This window comes from Equus caballus, chromosome 25 (genome assembly GCF_041296265.1).
Source record: "Equus caballus isolate H_3958 breed thoroughbred chromosome 25, TB-T2T, whole genome shotgun sequence".
Taxonomy (NCBI): Eukaryota; Metazoa; Chordata; class Mammalia; order Perissodactyla; family Equidae; genus Equus; species Equus caballus.
In genome coordinates, this window is record NC_091708.1 from 29711823 (window position 1) to 29738462 (window position 26640).

At 43.6% G+C, this 26640-nt stretch overlaps 1 protein-coding gene across 7 annotated transcripts in view; it reads right to left on the reverse strand.

Moving 5' to 3' along the window:
- ASTN2 (astrotactin 2) overlaps positions 1-26640 on the reverse strand; it is an 828204-nt gene that overhangs the window by 612630 nt on the left and 188934 nt on the right. For all 7 annotated transcript variants that reach the window (XM_023628756.2, XM_023628754.2, XM_070251110.1 and 4 more), the window contains exon 3: positions 24002-24386. In XM_023628756.2, the coding sequence (XP_023484524.1) occupies positions 24002-24386 (385 nt within the window). The remainder of the gene's footprint in view (positions 1-24001; positions 24387-26640) is intronic.

Below are 26640 nucleotides of genomic sequence, written 5' to 3' on the forward strand. Positions count from 1 at the left end.
TATTAAAACACAGACCAGAAAACACAGGCCACATTGCTCCCCCAAACAATGAGAGGACGCTGCAGAAGGGAGCCACCAGAAAGAAGGGCTCAGCATTGCCAGCACATGCTTTCCTACGGAGCCCATCCTTGGCAAAACTGATTTGAACACACATTCGGTGGGCACCCACTATGTGCCGCTCGGGGGCTGCACCAGCCATGGTGGGGGACAAAGATGTCAAAGATGAATCAGATGGTTTGTAATGCATCTCTGCAGGAGGCAGGGAGCTCCCAGGCACAGGAGGGAGAAGATATGTAAACACCAAACTACTTGACCATGGGCCAAATTGTATGAAATCAAACTCAACTAAGCATTTATCAGGTATATATTTTCTGTCACATACTCCTAGATTTTAATCCTGATTCTCTTCTCAGCTGACTAGCCTACTTATTTTTCTGAGCCCTAGCATTTTCATTTATAAAATTAGGGATGAAAGAAGATATCCCAGAAGAATATGAACTAAAAGAAAGGCAAAAAGCAATATTAGCAATAAATATATTCATTATGTAAGGGCAAAAAGTCAATTCCCTACAAAAAAATTAACAATCACAAACTTTATACACTTAGCAATGGAGTTCTAAAACATACAAGACAAAATTTGCCAGCAATAAATGAAAGTGACCAGTCTCGAATTTGAATGGAAGATTTTAGCACATCTGTCCTAGAAACAACAACAGTAACAATCAAAAATCAAGGAGACAAAAATTTCGATTCAGAAATTTTTATCAATAAAATTAACAGGTAGGATCTAATGAAATCTTTTGGTAACTAGAAAACACATGATGTTTCTCAAACACACAGGAATCATTTACAAAAACTAGCCACGTTCCAGGGTACAAAGCAAGCCTCAACAAATCACTAAGTTTCAGTAGTACTCAGATCATATTCTCTGACAAAGTACAATAAAAGTATTGTCAGTAACAGAAAGCTTAAAAAGATGTATGTATAGAAGTTCAAGCAAAGTTGTTTGATATAATTAATTCTCAAAGAAAAAACAAAGAAATTTGAAAGATATTTAAAACAAAATAACAATATGCACACTATATACCTAAACTTGGCATCTAGAGATGAAGAAACATTTAGAAGAAAGCTAAATATTTAAGGCAAACACTAGTAAGGAAGAAAGATTGAAAATTAATGAGCTAGACTTTTAATTCAAGAATTTAAAAAAGAATAGCGAGAGTAACAATAAAGGATGTAGAAAGAAGGAATTAAGATAACAGAAATTAATGACATAGGAAAGAAATAGCATAGAGCATCAATAAACCATGAGCTAATTAAAAAATACTAGTAAAATAGGTATAACACCAACCAGATTGAGAGAAGAGTTCCAAATAAACCTATATCTGGAATTAAAATGAGGGAATGGTTATAGATATGGTAGAGCCTTGAGAGATATATATCTATATAATACATACGGGTATATATATGCGTATACATATATACTCACATGCATATGGATGTACATATTTATCACACATATATAGACATAAATACATGTATAAGACTATTTGCTAAATATTTAACAAATAATATTAAAAACGCACAACATACATGGGACGACTTAGACCAAAATCAGTGACTCTAAGGAAAAGTATCCAATATCAAAACTGACTTAAGGAGAAATAGACAACTGATAATAGACATATAAATAATTGAGTCAGGTAGAAAGAAATGACCGTCTAACAAAAAGACAAATAAAAATATCAGGCCCAGAGAGATTTAAGCATAAATTCCAACAAACTTCATGAGATATCCCCTATGTCATACAATAGTTATACATAACAGCATGAAAGTAGACAAATGAAGCCTGCATAACCTCATATTTTATGTACCTAGAATAATGTTGATATTAAAACTTGTCAAAGATGTTATAAAATGTAAGGATGTTTTAATAATAGAATACATATTACTAAAATACACTATATAATCAGGTTAAAAGAGAAAACATGATAATCTCACTTGATACGGAAAGAGTATTTAATAACATTTAACCCTCAATCATGATTTTAAAAATTCTTAATACACAAGGGATAGAAGAGAAATTTCTTGACTATCAAAAGCTTATTAAATTTTACTATTTAGTTATCTACCAAAAACCTACACAGACATAATACGTAGTGATAGAATTTGAGGATTCTTCCCATTAAAGCCAGGAATAAAAAAGATGATATATCCTGTTATCCTTTTTATTCCGCACTGACTGGGAGGCCCAGCCTACAAGTGCAACAGGACAAGAGAACATGAACACAGGAGATATAGGTTTGCAAAATGACTTGTTAATGGTAAATTACATGGTTTTGTCTCATAGAAATTAAGAAACATCTGGACACAAAAGGCAATAAAATAATGAATCATTTTCTGGGTTCAAGATCAATAAAAAACTAGTATTTCCATACACAAGGAAATAAAAATTAAGAAACGTAATAAAAATGAAAAGACACAATTTTCAACACATCATTTCTGACACTCTTTGGAGTTAGATATACTAATAGGGGCATGATATGTGTATAGATAAAATTTTTAAAACTCTATTCAAAAACGTAGACTAAGGTCTAAATAAAGTGATATATTATTTCATGGATGGAAAGTCTGTGTTTTGTGAATTTTTCAAATTAATCTGTAAATTCAATGCGATCTCAATTTCTAACACAGCGGAACTTTTCCTAAAATAGAAAAATTTTATTTTAAAATGCACGTGGATAGGAACCGGCCCAGTGGCATAGTGATTAAGTTCGCGCCCTCTGCTTAAGTGGCCCAGAGTTTACAGTCTCAGATCCTGGGCAGGGGCCTAGCAGAACTCATCAAGCCACGCTGTGGCAGCATCCCACATAAAATAGAGGAAAACTGGCAACAGATGTTAGCTCAGTGACAATCTTCCTCAAGCAAAAAGATAAAACTGGCAACAGACGTCAGCTCAGGGCCAATCTTCTTCACACACACAAATATATATATATATGTATATATGCATACAGAAGAGTAAGGGAAAAGAACAGTCAAGATACTTAAATAAGAACAATGAGGGGGTTCTGCCCTATATGATACCAAGACATTATAAAACTATAATAATTAAAAGCATCATGTTACTAGAGCACGGATCGATAAATGGACCAGTGAGACGGAAGAGAGAGCTCAGAAACTGACCTCCACACACTCCAGGCCTTGTTACATGACGGCGGTATCATAAATCAGTGAAGTAAAGATGGACTCTTTAGAGAGTGGACAGAACCAACTTGCTATTCACGTGAAAAAATAAAGTCATTTCTATCTCTAAACCATACCATATGCAAACAAATCCATGGTGAAAGAACTGAATGCAACAAGCCAAATCTTAAGAATTTAAAAGAAAATACAGGAGCATCATTAAGACATTAGAACAGTGAAAGGTTTCTTCTGCAATTCACAAGAAGTATAAACTAGAAATGAAAAAAAAAATTTCCAGCACTAAAACAAAAATATCCAAAATCAGGAAATGATTCTCTTAACAAAATTAAACCATAAGTCATGCAATCTTCCATAAGATTGGAAGAAGTTATCTTCAAATGACAAGCAGCTACTTCTTTAAAAAATTTGATGATTATCAATATTTACAAAGAACTACCAATCAACAACAAAAAGAAAAACAACCTATTAGAAAAATGTGCGATGGATAGAATTGGGAAGTTGACAGAAGAAGAAAATTTAGTATAAGAAAAGATGTTTAACCTCATTACCAGTCTCTGACATGCAAATTAAATTAGCATTGAAATTATAATTTTATATGCTACAGATGGGCAAAATGTAAATTATCTGATAGTAAGTGTTATTGAGAATTTGGAAGTGTAGTTTTTTTACACTGCTGGTAGGAGTATCATAAGATCTAAAATTCAAAAGCACAGAGGAGAGTCCTAGATAGGATCATGGATACTATATATGCAGTAGAAGTATAAACATTCAAATAGGAGGGAAATATCAAATGAGGAACGGAATCAGTAGAGGAGATGATTTAGCTGTGTAATTTAATATTTTTTTATAAAAAGATAGCTGATGTATACCACAAAATATTTGTATTTGTTTTAATTTGGTGTTAAGAATATATATTACATTATTATATTTGTTGTATGGTTAATGTAACTCATGATTTTAAATAAATTTTAGGAGGATTTTTAAAAAGGATGAAATTCAAGAGAAAGAACAATGGATCTAAGGATATAAAGATGAAGCCAAAGGAAAGAGTAGTGATCAGAATTAACACTCATAAACTCCAGTGCACTGCCTAGAGTTACAGCTTCAGAATAGGCTCTGAGCATCCTAGCAGACAGCACCAAGAGGGGAAACTGGTTATAAGATTCGTACGTTCACAAAATAAAAATAACCATCTGGCTGGACAACACAGCAGTCTTGGTTCTGACTCCTGAGGTCGATATTCATGCTTTGTGCCCTGTGTAGGGTATTCAACTAGAACAAGGAAGGCCAGGGAAGTGTTCCAAACAGTTTATGCCTTACAACCTATTTAATATAACTATTTACTATATATTTAATATAACTGTAACTGACAATGAGCTTTCTCTTATTATCATCATTTCACGTATAAGGAAATTGTGGGAAAAGGAGGGAAATAGCTTACTTCAATCCTACAGTGATGAAGGGGAGAAGCCTGGACTAGAACTTAGAGGGTATGGCTCTCCATTACCCTGTATTAATGTCATTACGGTAAAGCCAGTTACACAAAAGTAGTTTCATGATCTCAAAGTAGAGTGGTCCAGGTGTGTGGCTATCAGAATGTCGGACTTTTCCAGCAACTACATTTTTGGAACAGCTAAGCCAATGCTCATTACTCTTGTTCACGTCTGGGAACTTCTTGATTGAGTGACTATGGCTCACTCGATCCGATCTATAGCTATGGTTCCTCTCACTAAGGAATTGAAGATATCCCCAATTTTGCAAATAATTTGAGGGGAAAACTCAAAACGAGCCCCACATCAAAAACTCCCTACCAGAGAGGAGTGGACAAATTGTATATTCTCAGTCACTGAGCCAGGCATGTAAATTTCCAGCACTGGGCATCCTTAATTTGGGAGGACTGTGAATGTAATTAACACAGCGTACACAACAAGCATTAATTGTGGTTATGGTAGTGTTTATTGTTATCGTTCTATGCAGCAGTCTCCTCACTGCTCTCCCAGCTTCCATCCTTGCTGCCTACATTCTGGAGATTCCCCTTAGCAACATGAATTTGAACTCACAGCTGCTCTGCTCCACACCCTCCAATGGCTGCAAATCACACCCAGCATAAAATCCCAGCTCTTCACCACCATTTCTAAGGCCCAGTGTGATCTGGCCCCACATTAGGTCTCCAACCTCAGTACCTATAATTCTCCCTTTTTCTCACTCTGCTCCATCTCCACTGTGTCCCTCACTGTTGGAACCCACCTCAAAGCCTTGGGGTTACGCTTTCTGACTGGCTATCTTCTCTGCAATAGCAGCATCCATCTCTTCTCACTCTTTACTCCCCGCCCATCATCCAGTTATCACTGCCCTGCATTAAGTTTCTATGAATAGGTTCCTGTGACTAATATCTGTCTTTCCCTCCACTGCCCCATCAGAATGTAGGATCCATGAGGACAAGGAGTTGTCTATTTTGATCACTGCTGTGTCTCTGCCATGTCAAATGGGATGGGCATGCAGCAGGAGCTCAATGAATGACGGTAAACAGAAGGAAAGGAGAGAGGAAGAGGAGTCAGTTGGACTTTATGACTGTGATTCCTAGACATTGTTTTAGACACGTCTCTGTGCCCAACATTGACAGCATCATGGGGGAGACTGGCTTTACCTCCAGCACTTAAGACAAGGAAAGATGTGTGTCCAAAACCAGGGGATGTCATAGACAAAAAGCAGCAGCAGTTTCCCCATTGCCCCTCACTAACCTCTCAGGGGCAGGCAGAGAAGTGACAACACTTACCCCCTGGAAGGCCTGAAACCAATAGAGCAAGATGCTCAGGTCCCTGGTTGCAGGACAGGAGTGGGATCCTCAGGGCCCACCCAGCCGGGCACCAGACCCCTAGCACTCAGATCTAATTAACAAGCCCAGAGAAGGGGCAGACAGGGGCATCAAAACACCACGCACTGGTGGAGCAGCATCTGCAGGGGAGAGCGCTGGGCCCAGCGGGGCTTCGCCGAGTGGCGCCGGCCCTAATTAAGTTATTAGGTACACCCCACTGCAGCGGGGTGCCCCTGGGTCCCCCACCCCCAGACAGGGCTGGCTCCACGAGAGGCTGATGACTCAGGGTACCCACGAAGCTGGCTGCAGTCCTCCCATGGCCCTTTTTCCTTCTCCTTCTTCCTTTATTCTTTCATAAACATGGTATGAAAGGCGGATACTCCCTGACAGGAGTAGTAACAGAGATAACTTACAGGGGCACAACGCTTTACCGTCTGTTCTCCACACCATTAGCTTCTTTCTTTCATTTATTCAACCAACACGTATTGTGGACTTATCACATGCCAGGAAATATTCTAAGTGCTGGGGACAGTGTGTGTATGACCAGATTGCAAATTTCAACTCTTGGAGCTTATTTTCTATTTTGGGAAGGGCAACACTACATATGTCTAAACATAGATATGTATACATATGTGTGTATAGTCACGCGTCACATAACAACATTTGGGTCAATGATGGACCGCATATATGATGGTAATCTCACAAGATTAGTACCACATAGCCCAGGTGTGTGGTTGGCTATACCATCTACGTTTGTGTAAGTTCACTCTATGATGTTCACACAATGACGAAATCGCCTAACAATGCATTTCTCAGAACATAACCCTGTCATTAAGCTTTTAATGATTTTGCATATATGTGTGTGTGTGTATTATATATGTGTGTGTATAAATATATATAGGCTATTTTATATACAAAATCAGCTGGAGAGAAGTGAGCCAGCACATTACCACTGCACCTTCCACATGATGGAACGGAGTCTACAAGAGGTAAAATGGACCACGCAGTATGAGACGTCATCCTAAAAGGAGACCCCATGGTTTGCAATGATAGGAAAGAGACTGGGATGTTCTCTGTGCACCTAAAAGGAAGGCCGCCATCTTCCTTTTCTCAGTGGCCTCCCTTCTCACAGCTCTGTCTCTCCAATTTCCCTCAAGGAATCAAAGTGCAACATAAGGACAAGAGGGATCCCGCCCCCACTCATTGCATTCCAGGCTTGCTGGGCCTGGACGGGCACAGTGCCTTTCTGCCTCACCTTCTCGTATGTCCCCAACCCCAGGTTCCCTTACTGCCTCACTGTGGATCTGTCACTCACAGATCTGTTGAAAATCAGTGTTTAGGGACTTATTTTACTCCCTGACTCCTTTCTTTTGCCATCTCCTTGCCTCAGACACTTCCTTCATCTTTACTCTTCCTCCTAAAGATATAGGATGTAGGAGGTGGATGTTCCCTCGAGATCACTGGGTCTCATTTAACAGATGGGGGAATTGAGGTTCTCAGGAGGGGGTCTAAGTCAAAGCATATGGCACATCTGTAGAGGAGCTTTGAGTAAAAACGCAGGGAGGTCCAATCCCAGACAAATACTGGGGTGTCTACTGCAGCATGCCAGCTCCTCATCTCTCATTTGGATCACAGTGTCTTTCCCATCGATCTCGCAGCCTTATTCTAATCTACACTTAGGCCGCCACCTTAATAATCTTTCTGGGAAGAAAAATATCTGTGCATGGCACTCCCTACTTTAAAGTTTTCAGTGGCTGCCAGTGCCTTCCAGATAAACTCCAAGGCCCCTGTGATGTGGCCCCTGTCTCCCTCTCCAGTCTGCTCCTCCTGTGCATGTCCCCTTGCTCCAGTCATTCTGGACTTCTTGCTGTTCCTAGAATGTACCATTCTTTCTTGTGTACCTCAGGGCCTTTGCACATCCCCTCTCCCTGCCCCTTGGGTTAACTGAGGAAGTTCTTATCTTCAAGATTCAGCTCATATGTCACCTCTTGAGAGAAGCCTTCCTTGGCATCCTCCGTACTTTAAATGCTATTTCCCATGTGCTCCTAGAATACCTCTTTATATGCATATTCTAGTACCTTCCCAGCAATAATTTATGGACTACTCACTATGCACTGAGCACTGTTCTAAACACCTTACGTGGGATATCTCATTTAATTTTCACAGTGATTTTTTTTATCTAGGTATGCTCACATACCTGTTTCAGAGATGGGGAAACTGAGGCCCAGAGAGGTTAAATAACTTGCCCCAAGTCACAGAGGTGGCAAATGTCAGAGCTAAGACTGTATCTGGCCACACTCTCAAATCTATGTCCTACTGCTGTGCCTACCTGTTTACTCAAATCTCTCTCATACAACATGAACTTGTCAAAGACGTTAATCCCCCAGACCCCAGCCCTTGGCACAGTGACTTGAGTCTCTGTGTGGAATGTACACCTTGTAGATGGACATTGAACAGATGAGACACTTCTCTCTTGCTTTTTTGTTTCCATAGCATGACAGATAGCAGGGGAGTGGAGTGGCTACAAAACACAGACTCCGGAGCAACACAGGTCCCAGTCCTGGCTCTGTTACACCTTACAGCTGGAAACAGCCTCTCTGAGTCTCACTTTTCCTGCTCTGTTAGATGGGGCTCATGATAACCCCACGTAGGATAAGCACGAGGATTAAAGAAAGAAATGCATACGAGGTACACAGCATAGTGCCTGGAACTCCATAAACAGCAGACACCCAGTATCAGTTAGGATGGCCATTATCATTCATTGTGTTCCCTCTCTTGCCGGTTCCTCTCTCTCTCTCCCCCCGTGTCACCCCTTAATCAAGACGCATGCATGCCCTCTCAGCAAGACTCCTTTGGGGTCTGTGAAGGCCCAGAGGGGAGCGCGGCCGCTCTGGCCTGCTGATCCTCACACCCTCCTTCCCTACCCAACTCGGCCACCTCCCAGCTGTGAAATAGAGTCCCTGCTCGACTGGGCCCCAGAGCTGTCAGGGGGCTGCCAATTTCACAGTTCACGAGGCTGCTGTTCCCCCCTGATTAATGGGGTGCCAGCAGCCAGGGGCAGGGCCGTGACACCAGTCACATGGGGCTCTCTCCCTCCACCACCCACGCTTCCTGAGGAGGAGAGAGCAGGCCAGCCTCATGCATATTTATGCAGGGAGAGAAATGATTTTGTTCTGCATGCCTTCCAAAAAAATAAATAAGATTGCACCGAAGTCCCATGCATTTCCCTCAGTGAACTCAGTCTGCTTCAGGGAAGAAAAGTACACACACACACACATATACACATACATATAGAACTATGAAAAACCAAAAACACTTTATACCATTGATCTGAGCACAGCATTCCGATGCCAAGGATGACCCAGGAGACACAGGAGATATTAAACCCTGGAGCACAGAGAGGGCTCTTTTGAAATTAATCCAGTTCTACCCTATAACCCTAGGGGAATTAGAATGGATAAGGTCCAAACTCAGTTGGGCATGCCAGGCCTGCCCCACCACCTTCTAAGTCACTGCTCTCCCTCCGTCTACACCATCCCTCGACTCAGACACGGATGTTCTCTATTCCCTGTGAAAGCAAACCAGAGTCAACTTCCATGGTATTCCCCCAGGTGGGGCTGGAAGAAGAGCTTTCATCTCAGGCAGACCCCAACCTCTCCATCCCAGATAGGTAACCTCTGGAAAGCCACTTCAGCTTGCCATGCCTCAGTTTCCCCATCTAAGTATAATAGAACAGTCTGGCCCAGTCCCCCTCCCTGTGTTCTAGTCACACTGGCCTCTGGGTCACTGAACGGGCCAAGCGTTTTCTTTGCAAAGGTCACTTCCTCTGCTCTTCAGCTCTTCATTTGGCTGAACATGACGTATCCTTCTGACTTCAGCTGAAATCTTGCTTCCTCAGAAAGGCCTTCTTGAACAGCCAAACTGAGGCCAGGTGCATCCTTTCCCCTCCCAGAGCACTCGGTCCATTTCCTTCTCGGCAGCTTTGTGTTAGTAGAATTAGTAACTGTGCCAAAATTGAGTTTGGGTCTCAAGTCTCAAGTCTGTCTCCCCATGAGAGCGTGAAATCTCGGAGGGAGGGCACATCCAGTCACTTTCCCTGCCCTGTGCTAATGAGTATTTGGTAAATGAACGAATGCAGGAATTTTGGAGTAGTGAGAATTAAATGAAGTCGTGAATCCAGTGCCTGATCTATTTGCAGAGGACTATCAACACACCATCACAACTAACATTCAGCGAGACTTTTCTTTGTAAAAATCACTCTGCCATGTCCGGTGACATGTCTTAATTCATTAAGTCTCACAACAACTCAGAGATGCATTCTCTGATTTTCCCCACTTTAGAGACAAGGGCAGTGAGAGACGGGGACATTCACTCATTCGTCCAAGATTATGCATGGCCAGTAAACATCAGAAAGTATCAGGAGTTATGGGCCAGCCCGGCTCCAGAGCCCACAGGCCTAACCCCCATGCTCTAAGGAGATCGTAGTTCCATCCTTTCACCTTCCCTCTTGGATCTTTCTCGGCCTTAAATACTCTGGCTGAAGGTTCTCTCTCCCACAAAGTCTTTCCTGATTTGCCAGGCCTAACTCTGTTACTTCTGGAAAGAAATCCACAGCCCCCTGCCTCAAACCCACGCATAGACAATCTGGGGCTTACACAATGTTGCCCTTGAGATCAGAACATTCTCTTCCACCCTCTGGCCCTTTTATAGAAGGCAAACCTCATTTTCTTACGATGGGAGGGAAGGTTCCTGCTTTTACAGAGAATATTTCTTACAATGCAGAAATTGCTTTCTCCACCAGCGTCCCCAGGACGACACCCAGATCCCAGCGCCAAACCAACCTAACACTCAAGAACACCTTCCCCTCTTAGAATATCAACGTCACCTTTGTCCCAAGATGACCAACAAGTTAAGAACTGAGTAACAGTGTTGAGATCGCATAGTGTGCCTGATCATGCACCAAGAGGCTGAGGCCCAGGAAGAGGAAAGCTGAACTCAGGCCACGTGGCATGTTGACGGAAGAGGGCAGGCTCCCTCACTCCCACTTCAGTGCCCTGCCCTCTCTCTCCCACTGCATCTCTTCTCCCAAAGGAGAGTCGTCCGTACAACACGCAGTCATTGCCAAGGCCACAGCTGGAGGGGACGGAGCTGTGCTGAGCCAGAGCAGGCTGCCTGTCTGTCCACCGGGCGAGGCTGCTTTCCTGGGGTGATGAACAGCGCCAATCAGGCGGCACTTATGGCAATTATAATGAAGTGGATGCATCTGGTCTCTGAAGGCTTCACCCACAAGGGAAATGATGAGCAAGTGATATCTCTCTCTGCTGACCTCCTTGGGACACTTACGGAACAGTCCTGGAGCCAGGAGGCTGAAAAAAGAGGCTTGAGTCTGGCCTCTGCCACCAATTAGCTCGGTTAGAAAGCTAGTTACTGGCGCCCTTCTCCTTCTGCATCATTTCTGTACAAGGAGGCATGAGGAGACAAGGCTTTGCATGAGAAAAAGTCTTCCTCTCTTCCTCTTAAAGACCTCTTGGATTTTCTAATAGCTTGTCCCCCTACACACACACCATTAGTTGTGCCAGCTAGACATGTGGCACTGAGTCCTACCTCCACTGGTCCCATGCCCTATGTACATCCACAGCCTTGGGATTCTGGTGAAAGGAGCAGAAACCGAAAAATATAGGAGTTTAGACCTAGAGGGGTCCAACATGCTCATTAGACAGATGGAAAGGCTGAGGCTCAGGCGGGGGATATGACTTTCCCAAGACCATTAACATTTATGGTGGATGGCTTCTATACCAGGCTATTTGTGTATTACTGTATCTCATTCTGAAAACAACTCTAGGAGTCCAACAGCATTATTAAACCACTTCCACAGAGGAGGAATCTGTGACTTAAATAGGTTAGTTAACTCGGGCAGGATCAAGGGGCTATGTGGGGATAGGATTCACAGCCATGTCTGCCCCATTCCAAACCCATCATCCCACTGCAGGCCATTTCCCAGAAAGCCCTGCCATTAGGGTTTTCTTTGGTTTATAGACTCGTGTGACTTTAAACATTTTGGTAAGTTAAAGCTGGTTAAATCCTATCCTCTTTTACATGCGCTGGTGGAGTGCTAGATATCGAAAGGGGTCTGATGGTGAATGCTTTTGTAAAATAAAGTACCGTTGAAGAAAATAATCGCTCGCTGCCTGATTTATCTCTTTGGCTAAACTGAGCTATCCACAAACCATGTTCTTTTGAAGCAAGGCACATCAGCCCTACTCCGGGCAGATGGACTCCCCACTGTTCTGGAGAGAATATGATGCTTTGAGGGTCTGCCATACCCACAGATGCCTGCTTTCGTGAAAAGTAGCTGCAGGTGCTTCATTATCCCGAAGGCGCCTGGCTGGGAATTCTGAGGCTCCACCGTCCTGGCAAAGCTGATGGGCCCCGAGCTCCACGTCTGAGCAGAGGCAGACAGCCCCAGGTTAGCTTGTGGACGGCGACGTGGCGTGGGTGAGGGTCTGCCCATGAGGATAGTCAATATTGGATATGACAAATTCTCTAATGAGGTGTTTGAATAAGAGACACAGAAGATAATCAGAGACAGAGAGAGAGAGCATATATCTCACGAGGATCAGAGACGAGCCAGCAGCAGAAGCTGTGAGGCAGCAGAAGCCATGGGCACGCACAGGTTAGGAGATCAAAGGTCATTTCCAGATGGAGGCAAAAGAGGGGCAGAGAGAGTCACACGGGTTCATGAGTTCAGCAGAGCTACTGGAGGCCAAAACTACGTGCCAGTTCTTACTATATTCTAACAATGGCTCTTTCTCCATGAGGCCTGAGACTGTTTTCTGATCATCCCTGCTCCCTGTCTTCTCCAACACTAAAGGCAGCAGAGTATTGGTGACAAGTGAGCATCTCAAGGTCACATAAACAAGTACAAATCCTGGCTTTAACACAAAACACGTACATGATCCTGGGCAAGTAACCTAAGCTCTCCCAGCTCTGGTCTCCACATCCGATAAAGGGACAATTAGAGGCACTGACCACACCATTTTCCTTTTGAGGATTCAATGTGTAAATATTTATTGAATGCTAATCACAGAGCTTGGTCCATCCAGGCTAGCCAATATGACTCGTCTTGCAACCAAAGATAAATCCAGCTCCTGCCAGTGGTGGAAGACCCTGGGTTCCCAGATCCTCCAATAATCAAGTGAAGCAGAAATGTGGATTGTGATGCGAAATGTCCGCATTTACACATATTGACAACCTAATTGAAAAATGTAAAATATACTCTGTATGCAAATACAACAAACCTAGCCCGGGGCTGAATTCCACCCGTGAGATTCCAGAGAACAACCTCCATTCTCTGGTCTCCCCAGCATCCTCCCTTCTGAAATCAACTCCATGCCTAAATCCCTCCATCTCATTTTGGCCCTAATTATTCACTGCCTTTGTAGGAAATGAACTCCCTCTTTTCCAACAGCTTCTCATCTCACTCACAGCAAAAACCAACATCCTTACCTACCAGGCTCTACAGGGCCTTCTTTTCACTGTCTCTCTGACCCAATTTACTCTACTGCTCTCATCCTCATGCTGCGTCTTCTATTCCTTGAACACTCCCGGCACAGTGATACCACAGGGCCTTTGCACTTGCTATTCCCCCTGCCTGAAAAGCTCTTTCCTCAAATATCTAAATGGATTACTTCTTCATCTACCACAGATTGATCCTCAAATGTCACCACATCAGTGAGGCCTTTCCTGAAGGTTCTAACTCCCTTCCTCCCTTTATTTCTCCCCAATTGGAATTATCATGATTTGAAATTTTATATATAGAACGTTTATAAATTTATATAATTATATATTAATTCTTATAAAATATATAACATTTATATTTTACATTTAACTATATATATTTTATATGAATATAGTTTTTTTTCTTATTCATTTGTTTATGGTCTCTTCACACTAGCAAGTAAGCTCAATAGAAAGATACTTGTATAGATTTTATTCCCTTCTGTATCCTTAGAGTCTTAAATAGTGCCTGACACATAGTAGGCACTTAATTAAAGCTTGTTGAAGTAATGAATGAAAAAATAGATGAACAAATGTTTCCTTATTTAGCAAATGTCTACCAGACTTCCTGACACAGAGATGTTGAGCTAAAATCAATCAAGAACTTTAAAGAATACAGACCATTTGACCCAGTAATTCCACTCCTGGGAACAGACTCTGAGGAGACAATACAGAATGAAGAAAAAACCAAATTTACACCCAAAAAGGTTTGATGCTGATGAACACAAAATAACAAAAAAAGCAACTGAATTGTCCATCTATAAACAAACTGTGAGGCAGTTATAAAATAGAAGGGTAAACATTGAAATACTTAGGATATAATATTCAATAAAAATATAAGATATAAATAATAAATTTTCAGCTTTCAATATGCAAAAGAGAAGAGAAAAAGTACGGAAAAATTGTAAAAAGTTACTGTGGCTATGAAAACTGCTGATTTACCCTTTTGTTTATTTTTTTAAGTTTTCTACAATGAACACATAACTTTTATAATTGAAATACAAGAAAAATAAGGATCAATCATAACTGTGAGTAAGGGTGGTGATTTATCGCATCCCAAAGGTGGATGAGGATGTTGAAGCTCAAAGCAGACTGGGTCCTTGTGGGAGACATGAGGCTGAGCCGCATGGACTGTGTGTGACAGCCAGGCCTCCCCCGGGGGGTTTCCAGCCATTTCTAAGGGAGGCCAGGACGGGCATACAGAGTCCCTGACTGCTGGGAAATTGCTCCAGGTCTGATCAATCAGGGAACAGTCTTTTCAGCCCTGACATTTATCAAACCACCTTCACCCTCATCTGTCAGTGTGCAGTGGGGCTGCCTTGCTGGGCACAGTCTAATCAAGTCAGAATGCCCCGAGGGTCGCCGGGGCCAATGAGGAGGGAGTAGGGAGAAAAGGGAGATAGGGAGACAGGGAGAGGCTCATGAGGGAGGAGGAGGAAGAGCAAATGCTCAGAGAACACCCGTTTGTTTTGCTATCATGGCAATTAATGCTGGGAAGTGACATTTTAAGGGGCTCTGGTGACAGCTTTGGTGACATTCCTGTTTGTGATTCCATGACAAATCTCTGTCTATATCTTATTTTAGAGAGTGTGGAGACAGCTCAGAGGCCGGCTGTCTGGGGATGCCGAGCTCCCTCCTGTTGGAGGCACCGCTCCCTCCGGCTTTGCCAAACCTAGGCGTTTAGGCTCCAGGGCCAATGCCCAGCAGGGGTGGAGCCAAGAAACCAAAGCCAAAAAGCATTGCTGCAGAGCCGGGGCCTGTCTTTCATAGCCTTGTTAACTCTACCATGTGCTACAATTAATCGGAGCAAAAGCGAACATTCTGCCATTCTACAATTGGCATTTGCTTCGTCCATCAGATGGAGTTAAAAGGAAAAGAAAAAAAGAAAACTCCTCAATTCTGAATACTTTCCAGGCTGGCTAGTACTCAGAAGCCTATTTTTTCAAACACAGGTCTTGTCCCTTTTTGTTTTCTAAGAAGTCCTAAGAAGAAAACAGAATGGAAACAGATTAAGTTCACATTTTATGATCTGAGAATTAGAAGGGATGACTTATTGTGTCTCATCGCCAACCTTGCTACACCATCCTTGACAAACGGCTCTTGTTTGAATACTTCCAAAGACGAGGAGTTTCTGATCTTTAAGATTAAGAGGGAAGGGCTACGTGGACGTAACAAGTTGTTGGCACAATGATATTCAGGATGCTGCAGGGATAAATGCCATGTGGCAAAACGAAGAGAGTAGTGAACTTGAACTCAAGAGATGTGGATTTAAGTAGAACTTCACCACCAAGCTTGCTCTTTGCCGTGGGGGTGAGTGATTTAATTTCTCTGAGCCTGAGTAAGCTTCCTTGTCTCTCAAAAGGGTTGAGTAACACAGAGAGTTATCATAGAATGTTTATGAAGCCATTCTATAAATGTTAAAGGAGCACATAAAATAAAGCGGCTATTACTGTTTTATACCCCTCTAAACTGTGAGCTTCTAGGAGAAAACTATCTCCCATTTTGCTTTGTATCTTTGGCGTTATCTCTTACTTGCACACAGTAGGAGCTGAGTAAATATCTGTTAAATAAGCCGCTGAATGGGTGAATGAATGGCTGAGTCATGAGGGAGAGGTGTACCCAAAGAAAGGATGCAGGGGTGGAACTGTCAGCCCATCTCTTTCTAGAGACGGCTGATGAAGGTGCGGAGGAGAAAGAGGCACATCAAAGGGCCTCTGGGACGTTTTACAATGCAGACTCCAAAAAGCGTTTTGAACAAGGAAAAGGGAGAGGCAGTTTGGTTAAATGAAGTCAGGGAAGTTTGATGTAAGAAAGTCATATCCAGACTTTTCTTCTTTTCATGCTAGAGAGTCAATCTTTCAAAACTAATCTTATGTGGACCCCCAAGGTGTGAACCAGTCTAAAGTGTCCTGCTCTGGTTAAAGCAATCCTGCACATTATGCTCCCCTCTTGTCCCCAGGTAGCCCTGGCAGCATCCTCAAGGCACTGTATAATGGGAGCCATTGTGAGGAAGCGAGTTTTGCCAAGCTCTTTGAGACCCTCCATCTGGGGCTTCAGGACAGCTGGGAAGAGGGAGGTGTTGAGCTGTGGCTTAAAGGATGGTGGTGTTTCCTAGGAAGAGAGCAGGGGTAAGAACTCTTTTGAGGGGTGGGCTGGGAAGAGAGAGTATCCTAAGAATACAGGGAAGACATAAAAGGTCCTTTGGGAGGGAAGGTTGAAGAGTCAAGTATGCAGCTTCAGGGGAAAGTATGGAGATGATGGGACCAGTGTTCCATAGGGTTGAGTGGAAGACACCAATTGGTTGGTCCCAAGGACCGGGGTGGGGGGTGGGGGGGTAAGACATAAAGCCATCAGGAGGGCTTTGCCTGTCTCAGGCACCATTCCCAGTTCCTCCATCAACCCCTTACCCAGAGTCCCTTGAATTAGCTTTATCCTTCAGATCTCCGGGCGAGCAGTACCTCCAAGAAGATATCACAGATCCAGTGATTAGGAATCTGTCCCCCTGCAGATCCCACAATGTAAGATAGCTTTTTTCAGGCTTGACAGATCCTTGAACTTCAGGTTACGACCCACGCATAAATCAATTCAGTGGTTCATACTGCCATTAAAAAGAGGACATAAAGAGGAAGATGGGCACAGATGTGTGCTCAGGGCCAGTCTTCCACAGAAAAAAGAGGAGGATTGGCAGCAGATGTTAACTCAGGGCTAATCTTCCTCAAGAAAAAAGAAGGAAAGAAAAAAAGAGGACATAAAAAGAATAGAAAATATCACAGCATGCCACGGGTATTAGGGTAAGTATTCTTTCACAAAACCTATTTTAAAGATGTGCGCGCACACATATTCACATGCATGTGTTTTTGGGACCATGATGTAAAATATGTCTCTCATTGTGGTTGGCGTTCAACATTTTTGATAAGCACAGCTCTAGGAGACAGCTTGCTAGCTTCCAAGCCCACATCTTACCTCTCTTGCTCAAATAAATGGACCAGATTAACGCACATTGTGTCATCTTCAGAATATGCTTAGGTTTGGGAATCACTAAAATCAGACAAAGCTGGTTTCAAATGCTGACTCCATTACTTTTAGCTGTGTAACTGTGAGATGATCTCTAAATTTTGATAAGGATAATTTCTTACTTATGAAATGGATGGGAAGATTCAACAAATCATTGATTTGAAAATACTAAACAAGTTTTGTCCAGTTCAGGAAATGGGTAAGGAGTTCACGCAGAGGTTATGAGCCTGTGGGAAAGACTAAGATATTTATCTATCCATTCGTTAACTTAGTCATTCCTCTAACTACTGACCCAACACATATTTTAACACCTATTATGTGCCAGGCACTCTATTAGGCACAGAACAAACCGAACAGAACTGGCACGTGATCTCATGGAACTCTGAGTCTAGTAAGAGAATTAAAATATTTAATAAAAATATCCAAACAATAAAAAAGTACTATTACAGAAACAAATAAGGGAGTTGATAGAAGACAAAAGAGGAGAACTCCTAGAGAAAAGAGCTTTGTCTGAAGAGGTGGGCTTTAAGCTCAGAGTAGAATGATGAAGAGGAGTCAGCCATGACAGACTAGAGAGGAAAGGAGGGAGATTTTTCCAGGGAAAGATAATCATGGCATATGCAAAGGGCCTGTGGTGAAGAACAGAGAAGAGGCCATTGTGGCTAGAGCATAGAAGGTGAGAGTCAAGAGCAGTGGGAACTCTGGAACCAGAGTGATCATAACAGAGTGGCTGCTGTGTGGAGAATGGATGAGGAGGGTAGGCATGGAAGCAGGAAGGTATGTGAGGATGAGGAGTTCTGGGGATGTCAGGAAGACTGACGTGGCTTGAAGAGGGCATGGATGAGCAGAGGTGAAGGGGAGGGGTCTGGAAACAGGCTAGAGCCTCTGTGTGAAGAAGTCTGAACACCAAGAGAAGGCATTGCATGAGATGTTGACTATGAAGGAACTCTGAAATGTTAGAAAACACTGCACAAAGATGACATTTACATGACATTCACAGGGGGTGTCAGAAGGGTGAGTTAATAAACAGCTTCTCAGTTCTCCATCATTCTACAGTGCTTTATTGACACCAAACATGAGGTCCTTGCACCCTTCGGGACCACTCAAAACACTCCAAAGAACTGGGATCTCCCTTCTGCCAATTTAGAAGCTCAGAATTACTATGTAGCAGCTTCCTGCCTTAGAGAAAAGACGTTAATTATCTATTTTTCTTCCCAGATTTGCGGAGGAAGCAAGTCTCACAGTTGCCAAGCTTTAGCTATCCCTGGGATTGCAAGAGATCGGGGCCTTCCTAAGGATCATGAAATTCTGTATGGTCTAGTGTGTTCACTCCCCAGCCCGGCCCCTTACCATGAGAGCTCTCAAGCTAGAGTTTTAACCTGGCTCAGCCACCTTCCAGCTGTGTGACCTTGGACAAGTTACCTAACCCTTCTTTGATTCAGTCTCCTGCATGGAAGAGTAGGGGCAATATTGGTAAATAACTCATAGGGTTATTGTGGGGTGGAAGTGACATAATTCACGGAGAGTTCCCAGAACAGTAGTTATCAATAAGTAGAGGTCAGTTGTCATCAAGAGCAGTAGCAGCAACAACATCAACAGCATTGGTTTCCAAGCCAAGCCTTCCAGCCACCTTCCCCCCAGGGTTAATTACAAATGGCTCAACGAGATAATGTATTGGACAGCAGCTGGGGTCTTACAGAGCTTCTCATTCAATAAAAATCCCTTCCTCTCCGTCCTCTCAACAAGGGTTCCACCCACCTCGAGATTTTCTGGTCTGGAATTCTGAGCAGCAATAAGGGTTAGCCTACCAGCCCCATGTCAGAGACCAAGACTCCCCATCTATCACTGTGGGCCACTGCTGGTATCCGATGCCATTCTCTTTCCTTCCTCCACCCTAGGTCCTGAACTGAAGTAGGGGAGCAAAGAAAAGCCTTTATTCTGCATCACTTCATGAAAAGAACCATTACTCAGGGTAACTAGGAGGAATGGCTTTTGGCAAAGAAAAGAATGTGGACCAATGTTAGTTAGAAAAGAAAAAATTGAAAGAGAAAGTTGTACATATAAAATGATAGCAACTATATAGATAAGACCCGAAGGGTCCGTGATAATATACGGATCATGAATGTGATGGGGCCATGGGTTGTTTGTGTAGATCTATGTGGGAGAGTATATGTTCCCCACCTTGAGTGTATAAAACAAATTTTAAAAATGAATAAATACGGCAGTACCTACCAAAATTACAAATGTGTAATTTGTCATTCCAAATGTGTAATGTGCACCCTTTGAGGCAGTGATTCTGCTTTTAGGCAACTGTCTTACAGAAACGGTCTCACACTTTGCAAGAATATATACAGGTGTGCGCGCACGCGTACAAGGATGTTTACTCATTCATTGTAAGTACAGAAAATTGAGATAATGGTCCACAACAGGGGATGGTAAAGTGAATGTTGGTGTATTTGGTATGTTCACATCATGGGATCCAAAAAGAATGAGATAGGTATGCATGGTTGACATGGAAAGATGCTTTCCATACATTGTTTATCTAGTAAACTATCAAATGGCTACAGAATGATATATGTCGTGGAGATGGCCCCGTTAGCATACATGTGCATCCGGATATACACCATATATACATCCAGAAATGTATGCATTGGAAAATGCTAGAAGAATATAAATCAAACTATTATCTCATCAAGGATTGGTCTTTGGATCCTGTCACTGGGATAGGATGGGAAGACAAGGCTAGGCCTTTCAGTTATTGCTTTATATAACTCTTTCTCTCTCTCTCTCTCTTTCTTCCTCTCTCCCTCCTTCCTTTTCTTCCTTCTATTACAAAGAGCATACATTTCTTTCACCATAATAAAACAAAATTAAGAAAATCCAATATCCATTCAGCCATCCCCTACCCTATCCCTTGATAAAGTGATAAATTTGCCATTTTAATTTCCTTAAGCTTCCATGCATAATATTCAGGGAAGGAAAACATAAATTTAAGGACAGATAAGGAGAACTGAATTAAAATCTATCACGTTTCTGTTATGTACCAAACACAGTGCTGAGCATTCTCATATTGACATGATTAAATTCTCAGCAACTTGTTAAGGCGATACCAGGGGTGATATTCACAATACCTGAGACCTTCTAAGGCACAGGCACTAATGAGCAGGACGGGATGCCAGCCATAATACTGGAGCAGCCTTCTAAAGCCACTCTGTTCCTGGACAGTGGAGATGTCAGGAGGGTCCTTGGGGAGGGGCTCAGGGCAGTGAGCTACTTATCAATGGGCACAGAAAATTTTCAGTATTTAACAAAAGGTACAGCCACATGGATGTCTATCAGCTGAATGTCAAAGCTGCTCAGTACAATGGTCTTGGGGCCTGGGAACCCAAGCAGTTGTCGCTTGGTAATGAAACTTCTTCCTTCTGTTCAACAGAGATTGTCCCCTCTGTTATTTGCGGGTCCAAGCTGAAAAGCAGGCTGACAGAGCTCAGGTATGTTGAAGCAGCTTGAATTTATAGGCAAATTTTTAAGTGTGAAATGTGCAAGTGGGAGTGGCCCCTGGCAATGTCACTTCAAAGGGCTGTGGGATTACTTTTTGTATGGACTGGCCAGCCTCTGAATACCCGCCCACTCTTGACAAAATGCATGGCTGTGCCCAGGTCACCCATAAAAGAGAGAGCCTCATGGTTTTCTCCCAAGGGCCAGCTGAGACAACAGAATATGCATTTGGTCTGAGCTCTTGCTGTCAGATCTGCAATCTGCCAGTGGGATTGTCCCTCTTCTGTCCAGGCCAGGAGGACGAGGTCCTCAGGGACCATAATGCCATAAGAACAGCCCCTAGTAGTCACCTCATGGATAGGGTGACCGGTATACTGCCTGGAGTCAGGAAAAGTGTGCCCTCTACTTTCTTCTTGCCTACGTTTCTCCCTCTCCTGGCTTTATCAAAGCTAAGGGTGGCTGGGATACAGTATGATATGAATGCTTTCTGTTATTTCAAATTCTCTTTGTTTTAAAGACTACTTGGAGGAACATTGAAAAAAATAATTTGGTCAGACGAATCCAAGGGAGATGAAGGCATGGAGATGCAGGGTTGCTAAGAGCTTTGCCCAAGGCCATGCAGCCAGTGAACTGAGGAGCAAGGTTCAACGTCAGTCTGCTCACCTCAGCTCCACTAGGCTGCATGGCCAGGACTGTGTCTTATTTCTCATGCATGCACCACTCATTCTCTTTGCACTTTTCTTTGCTGCCTCTCAATGCTACTGCTGAGATTTCAGAAAATAAGGGCCTCGCTTTCTTGTTGTTTGAATAGAGTTCTTGAAAGAAAATACAAGGGAAAGAGTCATCTCTAAGCTATGATGTGGAGGTAGGACTGAAAGTGTGCAGGCTCTGGGGTACACCAAGTGGGAGAGGAGGCCACGAGCAACTTCCCCTACTTCTTGAGAGTTCGTCTTGTGTAGCCTCTGCATCTGGCACAATTCTGTCCCCTGTGTCATCTCTGTCATACAGGAGTCAGGTATCTACCCCCCATCCACAAGAGTAACTCAGAAAGGCTTGGCAGGCAGCTGAAATGCACAGTAGCTGGAATGGAAAGACTGTGTTCTCTTTAAGGAGCATAGGATCTGGAAGGCAGGCTCCAACTCCCAATTAAACAAACTATCATCTCTGTGTCACATGGGCCCTTCTGAGCATGACAGCTATCTACAGCAAGGCTTCTTTCTGGCCAGGAGCCTGGAGCTTGGTGACAGGGATCTAGGCTCTTACTTGGGTCTGTCACATCCTTATTGTGTGGCACAGAGAGATCCAGGACTATTCAAACTTCGGCCTCAGTCTCCTACTCACCCCATTTTTCTCCCAGGAGAATTACTGTAATGATCTTGAAGGGCAGAGGTGCTGCGTTCCTCACTTCTATTCCAGGGTCTATCATGGCGTCTGGCACAGTATAACGACTTTAAATGTGGATGGTATGAATAACAATAACAGAAACGTGTATTAAACGTTTACTGGGTACCAGACACTTTACATGTGTTATTTCATTTAAGTTTCCCAACCACACTGCAAGGTAGAATGCTAGTGTCATGCCCTATGGATGGGAGAGGAGTATGTGACTTGTCCAAGGTCACAGAGCTGGTAATGCTGGATGGTAAACTTAATTCTGTATCATTCTTCCTCCTGAATTCAGACTCTTTATTGCCATTTGTATTGCCTTCAAGCTTGGGGAAGGAGGGAAGGAATGGAGCGAGGCAGGGAGTAAGGAAAGGAGGTCAAACAGGATGATTGGCAGTGACCCACCCCCCGAATCCACTTCCCCACTTTGAAGATGTTTGCTGTTCTCCATCTGGAGCTTGATGGAGGAATGGGGGGTGGGGGGCAGAACATGCCTGTATTAGCTGCTTCTTGGACCCTCTCCTTGGCGTTCACTTACCTGTCATCAGTAATCCTTCCTGGTAACTTTGTAGCATTTATGTAAAGGAAAACAGCCAAAATCCATCTATAAACAAGCTACAGCCATAGACACTTAATAAAGACAGATATAAACACATCCTCTGCATAGGTCCATAGAATCAATTGTCCTCTGACAGAACAAAGGGAATGGGTCTTTGCAACGGCATATATGAAAAAGAGTGAGAGGTTTTAGTCATCAGAAAGTCCAGTATGAGCCAGCAATAGCTGCAAAATACAAATGTGATCTCAAGCTGCATCAACAGAAGCATAACAGCTGGCAAGAAGGAGGTGAAATTCCTATTTTGCTCAGCAGACGAGCATTCCCACCTTGAAGAAGAGGAGGGTCGGTTCTCGTGCTGTGCTCCAGGATACAAAAATTAGAATCTGCATCTAGAGGACAGTGACCAGGATGGTGAAATGTCTAAAAAATATGTCACATGGGACTAGCTGAAGAAACTGGGATTGTTTATTGAGATTGATTTCTAGAAGTTATAGGTGTCTTTTTTTCTGTTGTCAAATTTTGCAAGAGCTGCCTTGGAGAAGAAAGATCAGATTCACTTTCTTTGTGGACATGAAGGACCAGGGAAACAGATTTCAACTCAGTATAAGAGAAAACTTTCTAATAGTCAACATCGTCTGGAAATGCAATGAGCGCTTTCCTGAGTAGTGAGAAGGCCATCAAGGGAGGTAATCAAGAATCACTGGAGAGATGTTGGACTGCATACCTTCTGATGCTCCTCAAAACTCCAATTCCAGGAAAACTGACAGTCTTTTCTTTCTCCCATCACTATCGAAGAACTGGAGCAGACAAACTCTGATAATTCAACCAAGTTATCAGATTTGGGCCATAAATCCAAAATGGCTTAGCCCAGAAGACACTGCCTGTGACCCCCACTGCCCAGCTCTTGTGCCTCTTCCCAGCTTCCCAAAACGCCCCCTGGAAGGTGGGATGCAAGAAGGAGGACTCACCTTTCTTCCCAAAGTCCCCTTTCTCTTCCCCTGGTCGGCCCAGGCTGTCCAGCGTGTGGGTCACCTGGCTGCCAAACTCGTCCTCCCGGGAGACGTGGTTGGCCCGCCGGGGTGGGTCCTCCTCCTCCTCATAGTCATAGTCATCCAGGATGGGGGTCTCCCGGATGGGCACGCCGATGACGGAATTGTGGGCCTGCAGCCGGGAGGAGCGGAAGCTTTCCCGGGCTTGGGGACCCAGCAGCACCGACGGGATGTAGTGGATCTCATGCGTGGCTTCCGTGCTGGCGCTCTTCTGCGGGATGCGACGACGTTTCTGCCAGCGCCGCTGGGCATACAGCGCCACGGTGAACACCAGCAGCAGCAGCAGCAACGCAATGAGACCGCCCTGGAGCAGAAGGGAAGGAGGACAAGCAAATGGGCCTCTGTTCTTTGGGCTAGAGGGCCAGAGGGGACTTTCCTGTCCACCACACCCAGCCCAGATCCCCGGGTTGGCCTCATAGAGACTCAGGAACCACCAGTCACGGTTTCAAAGCCAGAGAGATGCTGTTTCCAAACCTGGCTTCCTCACCACCAGCTGTGTGACCTTGGGCAAACGGCTTGACTATTCTGAGCCTTGCTCTTCACATCAGGATGAGTAAGAATCCCTGACCTCTCTTCTTCATAAGGTTGCCTTAAGAAGCAAATGAGATGGCTAACGGTCACATCAGAGCAATGCAGACTACTAAACCTTGGGAATAGTCAGGGCTGGGGCTTCACTCAAGTGAGTGTCTGAGTCCTGATTCTGCCTCCCACTAGCTAAGTGACCTCAGGACATTTGCTTACACTCTCTCAACCTTGCTTCCTCATCTCTAGAATGAGCCCACTGAGGGCTCAAGGGATAGTAGCCTTTCTTCCATCCTGCTGCAAATATAATATAGCATTATTAAGTCAAATAATTTCTGTATAGTGTATATTTCCTTCATTATCAGAAACACTAGTCTTTTTTTTGTAGAAGACTGGCCCTGAGCTAACATCCATGCCCATCTTCCCCCACTTTATATGTGGGACGCCTACCACAGCATAGCTTGCCAAGTGGCGTATAGGTCCACACCTGGAATCCGAATCGGCCAACCCCATGCTGCCAAAGCAGAATGTGCGAACTTAACTGCTGCACCACTGGGCTGGCCCCAGAAATACTACTCTTTTAATGTTCGATTCCCAACAAGGGTCTCGGGACAAAGTAAGCGCTTCATAAATATTTGGTGAATGAATGAATGAACGAATGAAAAAATGAACATTTCTTGGGCTCCTTTAATCAGAAGCTTAAGGCAAATTGAAGTTATTTTTCTTTAATATACCCAACTGGTAAATATTTGATTGAGTCTGCATACCATACATTAAACTGAAGTAGTCTAAAGTGTTTTGAACACATCTTATGATTCACAAGAGTCATGAAATGCCGTGCTCTGTGAGCTTCCCTTAAGGGCCGGGGCACTGGCAAAACACGTCTATATTCCCCACGACACCTGTCAAGGGCTCAAGAGGGAAGGTTTGCCTTCTCCTCGCCTCCCTTATTCGCTCTGAGCCAGAAAGATCTCCGATGAACAGGGGGAGGCCCCTTGGTTATCTTGCTTTTCTTCACCATATGTTGCGCTTCACGTCTGGGGGACTAGAAGCCACTTTGCCGAGTCCCTGCTGTGTGATCTCTGGAGTTGGGAAGGGTCACCCTTGTGACCTGGGGGAGGAGGATTCAGAAATCAAGAGACTCAGATACCAACGTGGCGAGGAGCAGAGCAAGATCTGAAGCTCATGTTTTGTGTTTATTTTGTTTCGTTTTGTTTTTTAGCTCAAAAGCCTATACTCTTTCAACCACACCCATGTGGCTGACTGCTCTTCCTTGACTATGATCTCATTGAAGGAAAGCATGATTTCCGACAACTACCTGCCTCACATCTAACACAGACGACAGATGTTAACCCTGACTACATTATCTTGGGGGGGGGAATCTACTCTTGAAGGTACCTGTTTAGGCCAAGAAGAACATTATTTACCAAAATGACTCAGCTCTCCTGCTGACTACAGTAGAAAATGATCGTGTTCTTTCTGCAAGGCCCTCAGCTCGCTGAGCTAGAAGTCATCACCTCCCCGTGGGGTAGGGAAGGGCCAAGAGGTGGCCAGATACACAGGGATGGCTGATAGCGTTGACTTCGGCAGCCAAGTCCTCTAGAGGGATCCCCAGGAAGCTTTCTCTGGATGTCAGAACTTAAAAACAAACACACAAACCAAACAAAGCTGTAAGTATGTGTATTTATGTATATGTGTGTGCAATCTGTCAAATAAAATATATGTAAAATGCATGTGTGTCTAGAGCCCTAGGAAAACAAGAACTGATCCTTTTTCCTCCACAGTCATACAATAGTGATTGTTCCGTGTCTAGATACCATGTGTGACCCGGTATTACTTGTCAGTTTTTTGCATCAGAGATACGAAAGGAAGGAGACAGAAGGAGGAAGTGAGGCGGGAAGAAATTTAGAAGGAAAGAGATAATAGGAAAGAAGAGTGAAGAGAGAAAGGAGGCAGGAAGAACACTAACACTTGGTAAAAACAATAACAGAGCGTCTCCTTCCTAATTTTGCTTAATGCTATTTTCATTTCATCTT